This window comes from Barbus barbus, assembly GCF_936440315.1.
Source record: "Barbus barbus genome assembly, chromosome: 38".
Taxonomy (NCBI): domain Eukaryota; kingdom Metazoa; phylum Chordata; class Actinopteri; order Cypriniformes; family Cyprinidae; genus Barbus; species Barbus barbus.
The window spans coordinates 2,851,387-2,871,927 of NC_136716.1; the positions used below are offsets into that span (position 1 = coordinate 2,851,387).

The following is a 20,541-nucleotide window of genomic DNA, read 5'->3' on the forward strand; positions in this document are numbered from 1 at the left end:
CATTTAGACCAGCACCTATTTAAATGCTTAAAAAAACTGTTTATCTAAGTTTGCCAACCTGTTGTCTGCTGTAAAAAGATAAACAGCCATTGAAAGTTTTTTTTAGGAGCTCAGACCCGTTCAGTCACAGATCTGTGTGGTTCATCTCCAGCAGACCTGCTGAAATCCAGACTTCAGCGGCTGAATTTCCCATTACATCAACAGTTCAATTAAAACACCTAATTGCAAACAAAATATACAGTTATGACTGTATTTGAATAGAGACACTGGTATATTTATGAAACCTAAATCTAAAGTCTCTGGTACACCGGTATATTTTAGAAGCTGTTTTCTTTAATATTTTGTGTGTTTAGCTATGAATCATCTTACAATGCTTTAAATGCTCACTGGTCCTATATTCAAAATAATTCATAAATGCTCTTCATATATAAACTGACTTGAAAGCCCCTCTTCTGTGATGTCTGAATTAAACAAATTTTTATATTTTAAAATCATGATGATGAAAGAGGACGATTAAATAATTAAATTCCTAAAAAGTACGTTTTCCATAAAAACAACAACAACAAACACAGAAAATGATGTCATGGAGTGGCTTTTAATGTAAAACAAATGTTGTTCAGGCTGTAAAATCTGATAATGCATAAATGCATTCATGCATAAATAAATAAATAAAACCCAAACAAATAAATAAATGAATTAATTACAAATATTCTTATTCTTATAATTAAATCATTTTGTGTTTGCAAAAAACTTTCTACTTTGAAAAATATTTTGAAAATAATGTTTAAGACGTCTACATTTAAGGTTTAAGGACAATATTTTAATGAGATTTACTCAACGGATCCATTTAAATCAATAGTCATTCAATAAAAGCTTTTCTTTAAAAGAAAAATGGTATAGAAGTTGCTGAAAACCATATGAACTGAACATTAATACAAAAAGTACATTTTTTATTTATTTATTTATTTATTTTTATTGTGGGCACACTTATATGTTAGCGATTATAGCATAAAAACGACTAAAAACCCTTGAAACCGAAGCATGCAGAATGTCCTTGATCTCATTTTCAGGTTATAAAGTGAAGCTGCTTTGGCTGATCATCTGTTTGTTATCGTTCCTCTCAGCCGTTTGAATGGGCAGATAAACTCTGAGAGTGTTCTGTGCCCGGTGTGTGTGTGTGTGTGTGTGCCAGATCCAGCTGTGTGAACAGGGCTCTTCTACGTAAATGTTAACAGGTGTGGAGTGTGTGACCGTAGTGCAGATCTTCAGCTCACGTGACGCTCACTGCCTGACGCCGCCATGAAAGCGGTTCGGTCATTTATCAGGTACCCATATTGCAGTGTGATGTAGTCAGAGGATTGCTGGTGTTACTCACGAGGCATGATGCCCTGGTCAGCGAGCTGCTCTCGAGTCCTCCTCTGCTGGAGTCTCAGCTGCAGGACTGTGGGTGGAGGAGGAAACAGATAATGACTCATCATGAGTGAAGCTGGACAAATCAGACAGAAATCTGTGTCCGGAGAAGGAACACATCCTCCTGTACGGACGGGCAGATACTGCACACTCACACACACACACACACACACACACACATGTTAACCGGCCACCTCATACGTTTATGAGCGCCTCCCTCCTCTCAGACTTCAGGAGGACCACACACTGAAAGAAGATTTGTTTAAAGCCAGGAGCTGTGTTTATCATAGACCTACATCCTGTTTTAAGAAATATTTGTGGGTCTGTTGCTTCATTTTTGTCTTTGTTTTGGGTGGTGTGTCTCTCATCACGGCAATCTACCCTGTCACTGCACAAGTGTCCATGTATTATGTTTCTGCATAATCTACTGTATGTAAGACTAAGAAGAATAAGTGAAAAGAATGGCTTTGATTCTTTATAAATGACGTTTTACCAGACATTTAGTTCAATAGCAATGGGACATTGGGTTGTTTGTATCCCTCTGAATGTGTTTGAGTGTTCCAGACAGATGTTAGTAGAAACATTTGTGTTGAGAAAGTTTCAGTCACTCTTTCTCTAAACTGATTTGTTCAAAACATTGATTCATTCGGGAACAAAACAAATAATTGTATTTAGGAAAAAGTTGTTGAATTACTCACTCGAGCGATTTATTCAAAACACTGATTCGTGGCCAGAAACAAAACGATTAACTGTCTTTATGAGTGAGTCGTTGAATCATTCAATTAAACAATTCTTCTAAAGCACTGATTAATTCAGAAACAAGTAATCGTTTTTATGAGAGAGTTAATGAGTCATTCACTAAAGTGATTTGTTCAAAACATTGATTCAATCAGGAACAAAGCAAATAACTGTCTTTATGAAAGAATCACTGAATCACTTACTCAAGCAATTTGTTCAAAACACTGATTCATTTCAAGTAAAACAAGTAATGCCTTGTCCAAATACTCACACTCGCTGACAGAAAGTAAGTGCGCAAGACTGTCCCAGGTCTTAAAAATGCCAAAGCGCAGTGCCCTTAACACACACTAAAGCCACACTCTTTATGAGCGAGTCATTGAATCATTCACTCAAGTGATTTGTTCAAAACACTGATTCATTCAGGAACAAAACAAGTAATTGTCTTTATGAGAGAGTCATTTAATCACTCACTCAAGCAATTCATTCAGTGACTGTGTGTGTTGATTGTATTTTCGCCTCATCTGGAACTATTTCCATTGGCGGAGGAAAAATAAACAAAGTAAAAGACAATATTGTGTCTAAAAATGTAAGTTACTCAGTGATGTTTACTGAACTGTATAACAGCAATATCACACAATTACAAAAAAATAGCATAATTACTCGCAAGATATTGTTGAAATACATTTCCCGCAACACGAACGCTAGTTAACGTGTGTACATGCAACAGTTCTTGTACTTGTCAAAGTACATTTGATCGCTCATTTGTTCTTCTATTTATCATCGCAATCAATCAACCAGCTGCATAATTGTGTTGTCGACACAAAAGCAGGCGGACTGATTGATGGCTCCGTGTTCGTAGCGCTGAGATCATGCATCAGCTATCTACATACATCTGCTTTTGTTTAGGTCACACAACCTGCACTTCTGTGTCCAGCGCCAGCATCTGTCATGCACTGCAAGTATGTGGACAAACAAGAGAAATCTAATGATGTCGAGCTCTGGCACACCGACACAACCTCTCACGCACAATAATACTGCCAGCTTTCGCATGATCACTGATATGAACTGAGACAAGCAGTGCCAGTCTGCTTTTGGCGGATGGAACGAAACTCAATCTGGACCAATCTAGATCAAACTTTTAATGCTGTTTGTTCGCTATAAGACCAGTCACTGGACCTCACGTTTGCTCTCCAGAAACAGGCGAGTTCATAAAAGCCCAAAGTGGAAAAATGCCTTCTGGCAACGTAACACATTTTAGCAGGGCAAACGAAAGCACCAGACCCATGATTGCCCTCAGTGATTGCCCTCAATAAGAATTATCACAGCTTTGCAGACAAACTGGATCACATAACCCTCCACAATCAAAACCAGATGATCTGACTCAATAGCACAAAAATAGCTGCATCCGTTGTCTTCAAGGCACATACCTGCAAAAACAACTTGTACCCTGTATAATTTGCCCTAATGAGAACAATTACGTATTAATTATGCAATTGCACAATACTCATGCTATGTTAGAAGATCCCCATTTAAACTCCAGTGCAAATTAGCGTACACACTTTGTCTTGTTTGGCTTGTGTATGTCTATTAAACTCAAATGTCATGAGCTGCATGACAAATGCCCTGAACTTTGACGTTAACTGCATTGCCTGTAAATAGCAAGGCTGTAATCTTGACATGACACAGGCAGCCGTGACACATTCAGACAGACTCTGAGGCACATGGTGATGCGTCTCAAGCAGAACTTGGAGTTCCGCAGAAGTGAGGTTCCCAAAAACTGTACTCAAGTTAAAGTAAAAGTACTTATAGAAATTTTTACTCAAGTAAAAGTAATAGTCTGAATAGTTGCTTGAGTAAGAGTAAAAACGTTCTGGATAAAAAAAAAATACTCAAGTAGTTAGTTACTAGTTTTTTTGGATCATATACTGTATATCTATAGTCTATTTTTATTTAGATATACACTGCCGTTCAAAAGATTTTTTATGTAATTTATTTCAGTGATGCAAATCAGAATTTTCATCTGCCTTTATGCCAGTCTTCAGTGTCACATAATCCATCAGAAATCATTCAAATATGTTGATTTATTATCAATGCTGTTCATTTTAGCTTTCTATTCATCAAAGAATCCTGAACAAAATCTCACAGGATCCAACACTGGTAATAAATCAGTTTATTAGAATAATTTCTGAAGGATTATATGTGACCACGGACCACAAAACCAGTCTTAAAATTTTCAAAATTGAGATGTATACATCATATGAAAGCTTAATAAATAATCTTTCCATTGATGTATGGCTTGTTAGGATCGGACAATATTTGGCTGAGATACAACTATTTGAATATCTGAAATCTGAGGGTGCAAAAAAATCTAAATATTGAGAAAATATCCTTTAAAGTTGTCCAAATGAAGTTCTTAGCCATGCATATTACTAATCAAAAATTAAGTTTTGATATATATGAAATTTACTAAATATCTTCATGGAACATGATTTTTACGTAATATCCTAATGATGTTTGGCATAAAAGAAAAATCGATAATTTTGACCCATGCAATGTGGCTATTGCTACAAATATACCCCAGCGATTTAAGACTGGTTTTGTGCTCCAGGGTCACATATGACTCTGAAAACTGGAGCAACAGCTGATGGAAATTCAGATTTGTATCACTGAATTAAATGATAGAAAAGTACCCATTTTTTAATATACTCAAAGTATTAGTTACCCCAAAAATTTACTCAAGTAAATGTAACGAAGTAAATGTAACTCGTTACTACCCACCTCTGGAGTTCAGACATGAAGCACTTTATATACACTAAAAATAAAGGTTCTTCATTGGCATCTGTGGTTCCTTGAAGAACCTTTAACATCCATGGAGCCACCAAAGGTTCTTTAGATTATTTCAATATTTTCACACTAGGAAAAAAATGGTTCTTTTAAGAACTGACCTCTTTTGGAACCTTTAAGAGTGTGGAACCTTTCCATTCTACGAAACCTTCTTTTTAGTGGAAATTGTTCTTTAGACGGAAAAATGGTTCTTGCTTTAAGATCAGTTCACTGAAAGCTTCTTTTTGGGACACGAAATAGTTCTTCTATGGCAAGCCCCCGTTTTTAAGAGTGTAAACACTAAATAGATGCGTGTTCATCAGGGAAACCTGAAGCTCTGAAGGTCATGATGTTCATTTTCTGTGAGTGAGGAGTGATTGTTAGGTATATTGGGAGATTTGAGGCCAAACACGTTTGTGTTTTCATGCATGCACATGAAAGCATACAGGAACCAGCGATGGCTCTTTAACTTCTGCCTGGCATGTTCTGTTTTCATGCCAACGGCACGTCAAGCTATTTATCAAAGTCGTTGTTCAGACCCTTTTTGATTTGAGGCAGTTAACCCATTTATGCAGGTTTATTTGCTGTTTTTTTCATATGAATGCACTGTGCAACTCATATGTATCTTTTCAGTGCATTTCTATCATTCAGATTTTTCACATAAAGATGATTTAAATAGGACATATCTCTATAGAAATGTCTGTAGAAAGATAAAAAGGGCTATTACAGTACCTGCTAAAACTACATTTTTGACTAAACATGGCAAATGGTCATTGTTCAGACCCTTTCTAGCATGAGGAAATCAACCAATTATTGCCCAGATTTCTTTATTATTTGCAATTTTCCATCCGCGTGTACTGTGCAGTTCTTTGCACTTTTGAATATTCAGAAGTAACCCTTTGAGTGTTTTTTTTTCCATACTGTAACCCAGTAGCATTTACATTCATATTTAAATGTTTTCACATATAAATTGTATAAATATGGCATTTTTTCTCTCTATAGAACATTCTAAGAAAAGACAGTTGAGTTTTACCTATCATTTACTATAACAGCCAGGTAAACAGCACAGCACAGCACACTTTGGGCAGGTTATCAAAAGCTCTTGCTATGTGTATGTCAATAAAAACATCTATTGTCACCCTAAAACATTAACAGCCTTTAGTTGCCTGTGAGCTTTAACAAGTTAAACGTGTCTGTAATCCTCTTTAAAAGCCCAGTGAAAACATTTCAGACCTTGACCTCAGATGCACGAGTATAGAAAGCATTTAAACGGGCTATGCAATCTCATGGCCGCCCATGTCCTGTTGAACAACCTCAATGAGCCAAACACGTCCACAGGGAACATACTGTATGATTCCTATCAGAACAGCTCAATCACACACGCACACACACACACATGCTCGCTGAACAGCCAACACACACAGCTACAAACCTTACATCTGTGCTGCATCAGAGCGCTAATGTGTGCTGTTCACAACACGCCAATGTTTAAGTTTTCCCATCATGCCACTGTGTGGAACAGCCTTACATCTCCACTTCCCTTGAGCATAGAGCTCATTTCCCTTCTCTGAAGGAAGAGCTCAATTTTGTCTGTAATTTTGAGCAGCAAGTCATTATTGTGCCAAACCCGAGCGCTGCTGTGAAATCAAACACAGCGTTCGAGAGGAAATCTAAGCTGCAGTTTGTCTGCTGGGCCATAAATCTTGATGGTTGGGCCGACAGAAGCAAAGAAGATCTTCAGTGACTCTGACATTGTGGTTATTCAGTAACACTTTCATCAGAAAGGTGGCAGCATTGCTCACAATACATGTACATGTGACACTGAACGGCTTCAGTAGATGAACAGAAACAGAGAGAGAGCATTCGAAAGAAACACAAAGAGTGGATAGTAGTAAACAATACAAGTGTGAAGTCATTAAAAAGCCAGATGTAAGAGTTTATGTTTACACTGAATGATTTTCTTCCTCAGTATTTCTGTATTGTTTTCCAATACAAATATCTAAACTTTCTTAAAATGGAGATGTATTTACTTGTAAATCAAAAATGATTGACAAATGACAAAATTAAGTGAATTTATGCTTAAAAGAAGAAAAACAACAACAATTTTTCTGATCCCACTGACATTTTTTCTCCTTATTTTAGGCATAAACTAATTTAATAATATCTTAACATCATTAAATAAATGTATATAAGAATGTTTAGATAATTGAACTGGATAACAAGACGGAAATACTAAGGAAATCATGTTTTTGCACAGGTTAAGTGGTACCTGATGGCCTTTGACCCTTGTGTCAAAGCACTTGAAGCTTTTGGAAGCAGTGAGGCTAAAAGTGTATGCAGCGACCAACAGGTACAAAACCAAAATAGCTTCGTATTCCAGAGTAAAGTGTATGTAACATACTTACAAACATTTTGTGGATTGTAATCATGCATTGGTAAATAATCGATGCTTCCAAATAAGTTTCCTAAAAGCATTTCTTTTGGAGGTGAAACAAAGATCTCACCTGATTTAAACTTGCTGCGAATCAGAATGGAATGTTCAGAGCCCAGTAGAGTCATTGTGTTCCAGTGTTAAAGCATCAAGTGCGTCGCTTCAGCCTCTCATAGCACACACTATCCGCATGCATTCACGTGCTCAATCGCTTTGGTCCCATGCAGAACTGATTCTCTGCTCCATGAGAGAGAAACTGATATGCGGCGCTGCTGGGAGGGTCTTAAAGCTGAGGAGGCTCGACTGAGTCCCACCTCCTTCAGCTCTCTTACACACACACACACACACACACACAAACATATGCACAAACAAACCCTGAGCAATCTCAAATTAACATGTGGTCATAATTAGTAGCAGAATGATCTTCATTTGAAGTGTGGGAGACTTTAATACTTAGATTCCCATATGAGCAGTTAAGTGTGGTAACGTGTTGCCAATCATTCAGTCGATATACGTTATCTTATCTGTAGTGTTGGATTCTCCACTCGGAAAACAAGCAGCCCTTCCTCCGGCTCCCACAGGCTGTCAAAACATTGGTCAGGGCTTCGCTGTGTCTCCGGCCTACATTTAACAAGTGCTGGCACTGAAGCGCTGCTCTTGGACTGGCTTTTGTGCAATTAGCTGTAAGAACATCTAGGATCGTGTGATGTGCCATTGTGTGGTTTGAGCAGGCCTTTCAAATCAATTTAATCAAAAGTGTACAAATATGGAATTAAAAATAGATGTTGAGCCGCAGGGCTTTCATGGCAGTGCCCATTCGTTCCCCTTATTTATTGTGTAATGCATTCATCTGCTGCTAATCTGATTGATGACCGCGTGTCGCCACAACCTCACAAACTCAATAAGATCTCTTCAGAGAGTTTCTCACATAAAGTCACATCATGAGAAATATAAAGAGAAATATAGTCACAGTGACTATAAATAAAGATGCTCTGCGAGATTTAGTCATCTTGTGAGGACAAATAAAAAGTTGCATTTTAAAACATTTTAAAATATAAAGCTGCAACAAGAAAAAAAATTAAGGTTTAAAGACAAAATTGTATGGTATAAAACTACTATTGTGAGAATTATGGACATTTGTGAAAATAAAGTTGCTATTGTGAGAAGTCATGTTTAAAAGTGAAATAAGCAAGTTATAAAGTTTAATATTTAATATTGCAAGTTATAAAGTAATTTTGTGAGATAAAAAGTGAAATTGTATGGCATAAAAGAACTATTGCAAAAATTTTTCTCATTTGCATAAAGTTGCATAATTATAGAGAGATATGAAGTCACAATTACATGAAACAGCGTTGTAATTACAAGACTAAATTGCAGTTACAAGTAAGTCACTATAATTGTGAGATAAGTCACATTGTGAGAAATAGATTTGGGATTGCGATATACAGATATACAGCCACACTACTATGTGTCATGACTGCAAGATTGACATTTAAAGACCTAAAACAACAGCACAAATATTCTAGGAGAACCATATGAGATGAAACTGTGATGAAACTCCTCCTGTCCAGAGACCCAAGGCCCCATGTCTTCAAGCACTTCAGCTGGAGTTTAAGCAAAGCAAATGGTTTAAACTCGCTAATGGCACCAGAATCGGTCCGGTCCCTCTGCCACGCGTAGTCGAGCGCGCTCCAGTATACAAGCCAGGTCAAATATTTACATTAGGACATCTTGAGTTGTGAACCGACTATTTTTCTCTAGAAGAGCGTCTGGCCGCACACGTTTCCCCATGACTGGAGTTTGGACGGCTTAATTAGCAGGTGAAAGTACTTAAAGGCAGGGTGCGACCCAGAGTTTGACAGTGAACACAGAGCATCCCTGTGAATTCCTGCGAGGGTCACTGAGCCCCGTCCTAATCCTCCCTGTAATTGGGCTCTGAGTCTGCAGCGTGACATCTTACATCTGACACCTCCGGCTCATGATATGTGGCTGTATACAGTAACACACACACACGTTCTTTAACGGGGCATCCGTCTTAACATGAGCTCAGGAACGTGAAGTTTTCTTCACTAGATCCAGCGTTTCAAACCATATTGAATTCATCAAAATCATTATCTCTCAGCATGTGTTTATTGGCGTCCTGAACAGAGTTTTTTTGTGTGAAAAGAAAATCACAAAACATTCTACACAAGATCTAATATAAATGATGTCTTAGTCTTTGTATAATTTAATGTGTTTAGAAGTCAAAAACATCATTCATTAGTTTCCAGTGAAAACATTTCTACACTTTGAATGAATGCATAACTCTTCTGGTTCTTTTTGGGGAACATTTAAAGTGCAATGATAAAAAAAAACTGAACTGAAATCAAATTCAAATTACAGTGAAGGTTTTTGTCAGCAGATAGTCTGCGCTTTGAGTAATACACGTGTCTAGGGACCTATTTGTGTCATTTGTTATTCATGTCTTTTAACTGCTGCTGCATTTCCAAACGCCAGGACTTGTCCGATTTGAGACGTTATGAAATTCTTTTTAAAACAATGCTTTACAATAATTATATAATATGCTCCGTCTGAATTGTTCTGAGCAGGAGTTCTGTGAGGGATCATCCAGCTCTTGGCTGCGTCTCAGACGAGGGTCCCGCACGCAGACAGACGGGGTCCCGACTGGAGCCAGTGAGGCCAGAGCAAGAAGAGGATGAGCAGAGGACGGGACACACAGAGAGACACACGGGCTCAGAAAAACATGATTGGGACTGATAGAAAACGGACATACAGTGGGGTTCAAAAGTCTGGGATCACTTAAAAAAAAAATCATTTGAAATAATGTAAAATATAATAAAGAATTGAAATGTTGCATAAAATATATAATATTATAATAAAAATAACATTAATAATGTTAATATTTGTGCTATAATGATGATACCATGATGGTAAGTCAATAATAAATAAATAATATTCATCAAATTAATATTAAATATTACATTTGAATAACTGACTATTAATGTGGACTTTTGGACACCACTGAATGTACGTATTATATACTGTGTGTGTGTGTGTGTGTGTGTGTGTTATTAACAAACTTCATATAATATATATATATATATATATATATGAGTAGTATCACCGTAGCAATGTGATATGGCTGTATATCAGCACAGCTGTGATTCGGCCATAGGTTATCACAGTGTGACAACAGAGTGTCTTTAAACCCCCCTTTTGTGTAGAACTACTTCCTTCCACCATGGATTCAAATCTCAGTTTGACAGTTTAAGAGCTGAGCCTAGGCCTCCGTTACTAATTTGAAAACGTCACTTTAGAACTAGTTAACAGAGGAACATTAAGTCGCTTCATTAAAAGCTTATTGTATTACTATATTAAAAGCTGTATATTATATAGAGTAGAGTATTATGAGAGAGAGATTGAGCAAGTGCGATTATCTGCATCTGATACAGGATTCATTCTTCAGCTCAAGCTCATATTCACAATAAAACATAAGTTTGAATGTCCGCTGAGGAAAGCGATATCTTTGTCATGCTCTCCTTTCATTAAGGGGGATTTCCAATGCCATTGGTGCTCAGTGCCTTTGTTTACTGCGTCTTACAAGGTTTTGTTGAAAGTAAAAATAACCTCCTTGTTTACAACAGCTTTCAGTGTCTTTCAGTATAAAAGGCTTATTCAAAAAACTGCTGACTCACTCAAAAAAAAAAAAAAATCTTTTGTCACAATCTAATAATGGAATAATGTAAATAAAATGACCATCACGAACACACACACCGTTTCCAAATACTAAATACTATTATTTATATAAAATATTATTTATTGAATAATAATATTTTAATAAACAAAAACAGCCATCATAGAAGATGCAAAGCAATTCAGTCAAAAGTACAAAGTCAGCGCTCTGATTTATAGCATTACATTTTTTAAAGTTATATAAAATATAACACAATTAGGTTTTACCCTCAGCCAAAACTATTTGCTCTGCAACAAATAATAGATTAATGAGACCTAAGACTGCTCGTTGATTTACCCAAAACAAATTAAATCCCATGTAATCACTATAGACACCATTCATCATAAGCGCTGAACGACCGCTAACACCCTGGAGCTCACATCTCCCACAACTACATTCTCTACTAAAAAACTCTGAAAACTACTTATAAGCGGTACTTATAAAATTATAGTGGATCTGGGAGTCCACCATGACACTCGCTTTGAGAGATGCTGTAAGCAGAGTGATACAAATGGTGAAACGGTTCCCGTGACGATATTGGGAACCATCTCATGGTTGGAAAGACCTCTCAGCCAATCAGACCTGAAAGAACTACATGTAAACTATATGCAAATATAGATATAATTATTATAATTACATTTTGTACTACTACTACGACTACTAATATATATATATATATATATATATATATATATATATATATATATATATATATATATATTAGGGGTGGCACGGTACACAGATGTCACGGTTCGGTACGTACCTCGGTTCGGGGGTCACGGTTCGATACGATTTCGGTACAACGGGGAAAAAAAAGAAATCTACTATGCTCAGTTTCTTTTCATTTATTTTGAACCGACAGTAGTGCAAATTACTATTTTTTCGACGTAGATGTGAAAATACTAAATATTATTTATATAAAATCTGTTTTGTTTTCATTGTGAGTGTACACACACACACACATGCTCACAAACCCCCCCCCCCCCCCAAAAAAAACACATCTGTTCCAGCATTGCTAACTTGACAGCGCAGTTGGTACTTTATCAAAATAAAATACAGTAAGCCAAACATCAGCGTACCTGCCTCTGTGTCACCGTTGGAACGCAACTGAAGTACAAAGCCTACAATTTACATAAATAATAGTTTAGCATTCGTTGCATCGCAAATATGGAAATATTATGGAATATTTGGATTTGTGACGAATGAGAGAGGTAGGATACACGAGCACAAAGCTCCATTTCGCAAACAGTTGAGTGCGCAAGCCATTAAAGTATACTCCTTTGTCGGTCTATGTGAGAGACGCGTTCAGAATCAGCACATGGTCACTGTCTAGTGGGCTTTGTTTTCAAGCGCAACTCATGGTTAAGGCTAGAAGGGATACGTATGGCGCTATATGACATTTTCTTTTCTTCTGCTGGTGGTTATCAAACAGCGTTGCATTGCTGTGGGCGCCCCCTTCTGGATTGGGAGTGAATTGTCTGTATTCATCGTAAGGCCTCATGCACCGAACCGAGATGTCTGTACCGTGACGGTTCGGTACGAATACATACATAAAGCAGCTGGATGGTCTCTGTCTCAGTTAGCGCTGTAGCCGTTAATGACCCGTCTCTGCTTACTGTCGTGCTGCGACTGTCTCACAGACGCACACGTCCACAGGTAAACACTCACAAGCTCTGCAACAGCCGTCTGTGTGCTACGTTCAGGAAATATGTTTCTCTTTCTTGGTATGTGAAGAAAAGCTTGTCTGGATCTTTCAACATTCTTAAAGGTTATGACTCCTTTAACAAAGAGCTTTGTTGAGAACCTTATCAGGAATTCACATATTAATATAATCAAACTCTGCTTTACATGATTCATTGGTTTTATCAGCCCCAATTAAACGTTATCAGAGTTGTTGGAGCTTTCACACTCATTGCTCTTTCTTATTAAAGGCCACACTTGAGCGTCAGCTGAAACACATCTCAGCCTGAACTGATATTTGGTCAAAAGAAGACAAACCTCAAATCAGAATTGACAAGAGAAGACCTCGGGCCAAACCTCACGAGAAACTAAAGATGTGATTTATAATGTTGTGAAGGTTGAGATCTGTTCTGAGCTGCAGAAGATCTACCTGGAATACATACACAACAAGAAAAACATTGCAGAGGCTGGGATATCCATTAATATGGATTATTGTTATTATCTTGTGCCTTTGAGGCTGTTTAGGTTTTGAGACTTAACTTTTGACTGGAAGGCTGGATGCAGGATGTTGGAGGAGAAAGAAATGTGCATGAATGACTTCAGTATAAACAAACTGAATAGAAATAAATATATTTGATATTTTATTTGAATTATATATATATATATATATATGATAATATTCTATTCTATTTCAATTATACTTATTTTATTTGAATTACACACACATATATATATATACACTATGGATTCGAATCATTGATCCGAGTCATTGAATATTGAGTACCTGCTGATGCTGAGTATCCAGTACTTGTATATTCCTAGTGTTTGATGCACAATTCAAGTACGTTTAAGTTATTAAAATCAATCCAATATGTCTGTAAGATACAATGTCTCTATGTATATATTTGCTTATACTGTATAAAGACATAGAATATGGGACTACTGATGTAAACTTGATAAGCAGAATAATTGCAACATTCAAATCTGAGCCATCAAAAAAGATTTATAAATGTTTTTGATTTATTGTCTGCAAAACCTCAGCCACACATTAAAATTTAATCACTCCAAATAGATATACATTTGTCCTATAATAATCCATTGCTACTGCTTTCAATGAAAACAAAAACATGTATGAAAAATAACAGATTCCATGCCATGTGGCTCCTCTCGATCTGGAAGAACAAATCTACTTGGTTTCTGTCAGGTAAACTGAGCATAGTTTGATTTATGATTGGAAAGAAAGAGTTGTACATGTTTGGATCAGATGAACTCCATGTAACATGCGTGTTTAGTCTGAAGACTACTGTATATGTTGAGGAATGTGTTTGGCGTGTGTCTTGTGAGCGTGGAGTAATGCTTTCCCCATAGATTATATATAAAACTTCTTGAAGGACGTCATGCTACATGTGTGAGATGTGGATGTCTGTGTTTTGTGTGAATGTTCTGGAGATGTTAGACAGTGTCAGACGTTCCCCCTGTTTATGGCGGCCATTAAACTCACGCTTCACATTTGTCTGTGTAACCCATGTTTAATCTTTCTCTTTTTTCGTCTTTAGGGACTCATCCATTGTATTATGCAGTAGCATCTTGCCAAGGTATTCAATTGGTTAGCAACTGAATTGCGTTTGAGGTCTTTTTATATCTTCGGTTGCTGGAGTTTGATCTTCTCAGCCTGTTCTGCTGTTTGTCAGGAATGTAATTTGTGCAGCGCTTTGTCGCTTTGGTAAGAACGTATTTGCTAAGGGTACACATGAACTTCTCTTCTGTGAATTAGTTCACAAAAAATTATTATTTTGTTTTGAAATAGAAAACAACAGATTTCTATTTCAAATAAATGCTGTTCTTTTTATTCAGCAAATAATCTAAAATAAAATGTATCACAGTTTCCACAAACATATCAGAATCAGAATCAGAATGAGCTTTACTGGCCAGGTATGTTTACACATACAAGGAATTTGTTGTAGTGACAGAAGCTCCACAGTGCAACAGAAAGACAGCAACAGGACAGGACACAGGTAATAAAATAATAATACACAAATAGGCAATGTACAAAATAGCAAAAACACATTATATAATATAGAAAATTATGTGTGTACAGGTCTGATATGTCCAAATTTGAAATGAAAAAATAAGTATGTGTGGTGAATAAATGATGTATAATAGAGTTGTGTGTTCCACGTTTAGTGTCAAGTGTTCATGAGATGAATTGCCTGAGGGAAGAAACTGTTCCTGTGTCTGGTCATTCTGGTGCTCAGAGCTCTGTAGCGTCGACCAGTGTGCTGGATGTGAGGGGTCCAGAGTGATTTTGCCAGCCCTTTTGCTCACTCTGGAAAAGTACAGTTCCTGGAGAGTGGGGAGGGTTGTACCAATGATTTGCTCAGCAGTCCGGACTACCCTCCGTAGTCTTCTGAGGTCAGATTTGGTAGCTGAGCTGAACCAGACAGTTATTTAAGTGCAGAGGATGGATTCAATGATGGCAGAACTATTTCAGCAGGTCTTGTGGCAGGTTGAACTTCCTCAGCTGGCGAAGAAAGTATAACTCAATGTGATTGTCCCACTTCAGGTACTGAGAAATTGTTTTGCCCAGGAATCTGAATGACTCCACCGTTCTTACAGTGCTGTTCATGATGGTGAGTGGGGGGAGAGCAGTGGGGTTTCTCCTGAAGTCCACGATCATCTCCACAGTTTTGAGCGTGCTAAGCTCCAGGTTGTTAAGACTGCACCAGACAGCCAGCTCCTTAACCTCCTGTCTGTAAGCAGACTCGTCACCATCCTGGATGAGGCCGATCAGTGAGGTGTCGTCTGCAAACTTCAGGAGCTTGACAGAGGGGTCTTTAGATGTGCAGTCATGGTGTAGAGGGAGAAGAGCAGTGGTGAGAGAACGCAGACCTGAGGAGCTCCAGTGCTGATCGTACGGGTGCTGCATGACAATTTTCCCAGCCTCATAGCTGCTGCCTGTCTGTCAGGAAGCTGGTGATGCACTGACAGACAGAGATGGGGACGGAGAGCTGTGTCAGTTTATTCTGAAGGGCGTCCGTGATGATGGTGTTAAAAGTGGAGCTGAAGTCTACTAACAGGATCCTCACATAAGTCCCTGGTCTGTCCAGATGCTGCAGGATGAAATGCAGTCCCATGTTGACTGCATCATCCACAGACCTGTTTGCTCTGTAGGCAAACTGCAGGGGGTCCAGTAAGGGTCCAGTGGAGGCCTTCAGATAAGCCAAAACCAGTCTTTCAAATGATTTCATGGCCATAGTTGTTAGAGCCACAGGTCTGTAGTCATTAAGTCCAGTAATTTTGGGTTTCTTTGGGATGGGGATGATGATGGAGCATTTGAAGCATGAGGGGACTTCGCACAGCTCCAGTGATCTGTTTAAGATCTGTGTGAAAATGGGGGCCAGCTGGTCAGCACAGATTTTTAGGCAGGCTGGTGACACACTGTCTGGGCCTGGTGCTTTCCTTCTTTTGTTCTTTCTGAAGACCTGGCGCACATCATCTTCACTGATCTGAATTGTAGGTGTGGGGGAGAGGGGGGTTGCTGGAGGTATGAATGGTTGTGTGGAGAGGTGTTCAGGGCAGGTGTGGGCTGTTTTTTCAAACCTGCAATAGAACTCATTCAGGTCGTCTGCCAGTTGTTGATTCTCCAAAGTTCTGGGGGATGGTATCTTGTATCTGGTGATATCTTTCATACCTTTCCACACTGAAGCAGAATCACTGGAAGATAATTTGTTCCTTAGCTTGTCAGAATAATTCCTCTTTGCCACACTGATCTCCTTTTCCAGTGTGTATTTGGCCTGTTTATACAAGACTTTATCCCCCTTTCTGTAAGCACCTTCTTTGGCCTGACGGAGCTGTCTGAGTTTTGCAGTGAACCATGGTTTGTCGTTGTTGTAAGTTAGATGAGTCTTGGTAGGAATGCACATATCCTCACAGAAACTGATATAAGATGTTACAGTCTCTGTGAGCTCATCCAGATCGGTGGCAGCAGCTTCAAAAACAGTCCAATCAGTGAGAGAGAAACAGGCTTGTAAATCCCGCTCTGTTTCATTAGTCCATCTTTTAACAGTTCTTAATACAGGTTTTGCAGATTTAAGTCATATTCAGCAGTACAAATCAGCATATTAGTATGATTTCTGAAGGATCATGTGACACTGAAGACTGGAGTAACGATGCTGAAAACTCAGCTTTGATCACAGCAATAAATTACATTGTAAGATATTGTATATTCACATAGAAAACACTGATTTTAAACTGTAGCCTAATAATATTTCACAGTTTTTTAATTAAATGCAGCCTTGATTTATGTATATATATATATATCTTTAAACCAAGCAATAAATAAATAAAAATAATTACTTTTTATCATGTGAACTACCTATATCCAGCATGTTATTTACATATGTGTGTGGGACAGAGGGGGAGACTGTCACATCACAGCAGAGTATGCTGGGCACAGGGGCATAAATCCCTGTAACCAAGCAAAAAAAAAAAAAAAACTGAAGACACGTGTTCCTGGAGCTCTTAACTAACTCACCGCATGTAGTAACAGTCATCTAACACAACCTTCGGGTCAATGCACCTCGCAAACACATTTCTAGGAAATATCACGGTTTACAGTGAAGCTTTCTGTTTCGTCTCAGACCTCTGACCTTTATTCTGACAGGAAGTGTCAGTCTCCCGTCACACCGCAGCAGCACTGTAGCAAAAGGGATTGAGTTTTGAATAGTGCAAATATTTGGCTTTTCATGTCTTGGATTGATCCAAACACCTCCAAACGGCCCAGCCTGAAACATGCTGTCAAGCGCTCCATTTTTCCTCCTGACGAGGAAAGACCGAGACTATATTTGTGTTGGTCCAAGCAGGTTCTCACAGCTTCACATGCCATACAGCGGCCCACGTTTTTCTGACAGAGAAGAAGGAGCCGCACGGCGACCCTGTGAGAATAACTAGGACCTAAAAACTCTGGTCCAACTTGACCTCCTTGACTTAAAGGACAACGGCAGCTTCTGCCATTCTGTGTCCACTGCAAACATACGCGGCAGAGCAGATGGTTACATGAGCTGTCAGTAGGAAATTACATGCCTTATCATCGCTCTGATTCGCTACATTACGTCTTCAGCATTTCTGCTTTCTTTTCAGATTGAAAACCTGAACAAACATGCAAAGGCATATGTTTTCTCTTAACACCCATGAGAAAATGGCCTCTGATAATACTTTTGAACAAGCAAATCCCATTATGCCAGCACGACACATGCTCGACAGAATATCTATGGGATTTATATACTGCTCGTGTTCTTGTGTTGACGCTTTTGTTGGCTTGATAAAACCACAGGTTGTTATTCTAGAAACCTGCATTAAGTTTTTAAAAAAAATCCCTAATGAGATTAAAATGACTCAGTACTGTTAGATCATTACTGCATCTCATACAGTACAGCATGGTGTTTGCAACACCAAGGTCATGGGTTTGATTCCCAGACAATGCATGAACTGATCAGATCTATACCTTGGATGCAATGCATGCCGCGTTAGAGAAAAGCATCTGCCAAATGCATGAATGTCTAAATGTTATTCCTCCTAGAATACTTAAGCATCATCAACTCACCACAGTCTGTTCTGACTGTTTCAATACTCATTAATCTAACGGACAGACGATCAGAATGTATGAATTCACCCGTAATGGCTTTATTTTAAGCATGGTTTGGAGGTTAAACGGCTGTGCTTTTAAAGTCCCACTTAACTCCGTTCTTAGAGTTTACAGTTCAAGTGATCTCACTTTCTCTCAAAGCTCTTCCACTGAAAACACTGAGGAAAGCAGAGCTGGAAATGTAAACATTATTGCTGCGGTCAGACTGACTCTGAATCACACAGTCACTGAGATCAGCACGCCATCAGATGATTACTAACCGCTGCACAGTCTACAAACACACATCAAAAACTGGGCTTTATTTATCTGAATTTATTTACATAAATGGTCACACTTTATTTTAAGGTCCAATTCTCGCTATTAACAAGCCATTAACTATGACTTTTGCCTCAATAAACTACTAATCTTGTGCTTATTAATAATAAAGTCATTGTTAAGTTTAGATATTGGGATTAGGGATGTAGAATATTACGCCTATGGCGTATAAAACCATTACGCCTATAGAATGAAGCCATAAACCACATATATAAGTGTGTGTGTGTGTGTGTGTGTGCGCGTGTACGTGGTGGGATAGTGTGTGAGCTGCTGTTCAGATCAATATGTTCAGTGTTTTCACCTCTAGTACGATGACAGGTGGAGTTTCACTGGCCGCATACGTTACAGAACCGATCTCATGCTTATCTCTCTGAACACCATTACCGTGAGACAACAGACAAACACTACTAGTGTGCACTTAGAAATATATTTCATTACTACTTGTCAACTGAAAGTCTAAATAGTTGTATAGAATTACAGATTATATGAAACAAAAACCAAAAAGTGTCTTTATGGCAGACTGGTTTTGCATGTCTTTTGAGTTTCAATGAGAAACACTCGACACAAAGCACATTTATATACAGGTGAAGCTCCATTTAAATGCTTTTTTTTAACCATAGTTTTGTTCGCATCTTTCATTTTAAGATGATGTCTGGCTCAGATCACAGTAACTCACTATTTAACATGTATTTGGGAATGCACCGTGTGTGAGGTTTAATTTATTTACACATTCACATAATTTCCAACATTTTTGAGGACAGAAGTTTACAGCGTTTCACATTTGAAATGGTAAAAGCTTAAGGGTTGAACATTTGAAGGTGAAGAATTTAAAACATATATTAGTATTGTAACCAGGGCCGTCATTAGCTGATGCGGGGCCCAGTGCGAGGTAGGGAGCAGGGCCCCCCTCGGTTGTAAAAATAAATCCCAAAAAGTAACCCATGGAACATTTCATATAGGTTATCTTTAGGTCATAAAAAAGCTAAACAATAACTATTGGGTATAGGCTCTCTTTAGGTTATTGAAAAGAAATCCCCCCCAAAAAGAACATACCTGCAACGTTCTGGGAAGGTTAGTTTTGGGTTGCACATAGTAAAGTAAAGTCGTGACGTATTGTCAAGTATGGTGACCCATACTCGAAATTGGTGCTCTGCGTTTAACCCATCCAAGTGCACACACACAGCAGTGAGTAGTGAACAAATGCACACACACACACACACACACACACACACACACCGTGAACACACACCCGGAGCAGTGGGCAGCCATGCTGCAGCGCCCGGGGAGCAGTTGGGGGTTCGGTGCCTTGCTCAAGGGCACCTCAGTCGTGGTATTGAGGGTGGAGAGAGCGCTGTACATTCACCCCCCCCCACCTACAATCCCTGCCGGCCGGGGACTCGAACCCGCAACCTTTCAATTACGAGTCCGACTCTAACCATTAGGCCACGACTTCCCATAAACACATAAACAACCGACATAGAACATTCCCAGAACGTTATTATTTGATTCTCCAAAAGAAAACCAAATGCAAACCATACGGCAAAGTTTTGTTTGTTTGGCCCTGCCCACAAACACACACCATTGGATGAGCCAGTGCTGTCACTAAAACACACAGACAGAAGCTCCATTCCATCATCTTCAGAAATGAGAGTGCATTATTCTCAGACTAAGATGTTTTGTTCGTCAGTGTAATTAGTCAAACGCGTCTGTTGGTTGGTTATGAGACAGACGTGTGATTTCTCTGGAGCCAATGCTGTCTGATAGATG

At 38.5% G+C, this 20,541-nt stretch overlaps 1 protein-coding gene across 2 annotated transcripts in view; it reads right to left on the reverse strand.

The window, feature by feature from the left end:
* The window catches only part of myocd (myocardin), a 105,834-nt gene that overhangs the window by 23,078 nt on the left and 62,215 nt on the right, over positions 1 to 20,541 (reverse strand). The window contains exons 1-2 of one of the 2 annotated variants that reach the window (XM_079397484.1): positions 7,476 to 7,714; positions 1,376 to 1,441 (exon numbers count right to left, since the gene is read on the reverse strand). In XM_079397484.1, the coding sequence (XP_079253610.1) occupies positions 1,376 to 1,441; positions 7,476 to 7,530 (121 nt within the window). In that variant the 5' untranslated portion in view covers positions 7,531 to 7,714. Of the gene's footprint in view, positions 1 to 1,375; positions 1,442 to 7,475; positions 7,715 to 20,541 lie in introns of those variants that run through there. The other variant, XM_079397483.1, reaches the window with a different exon arrangement.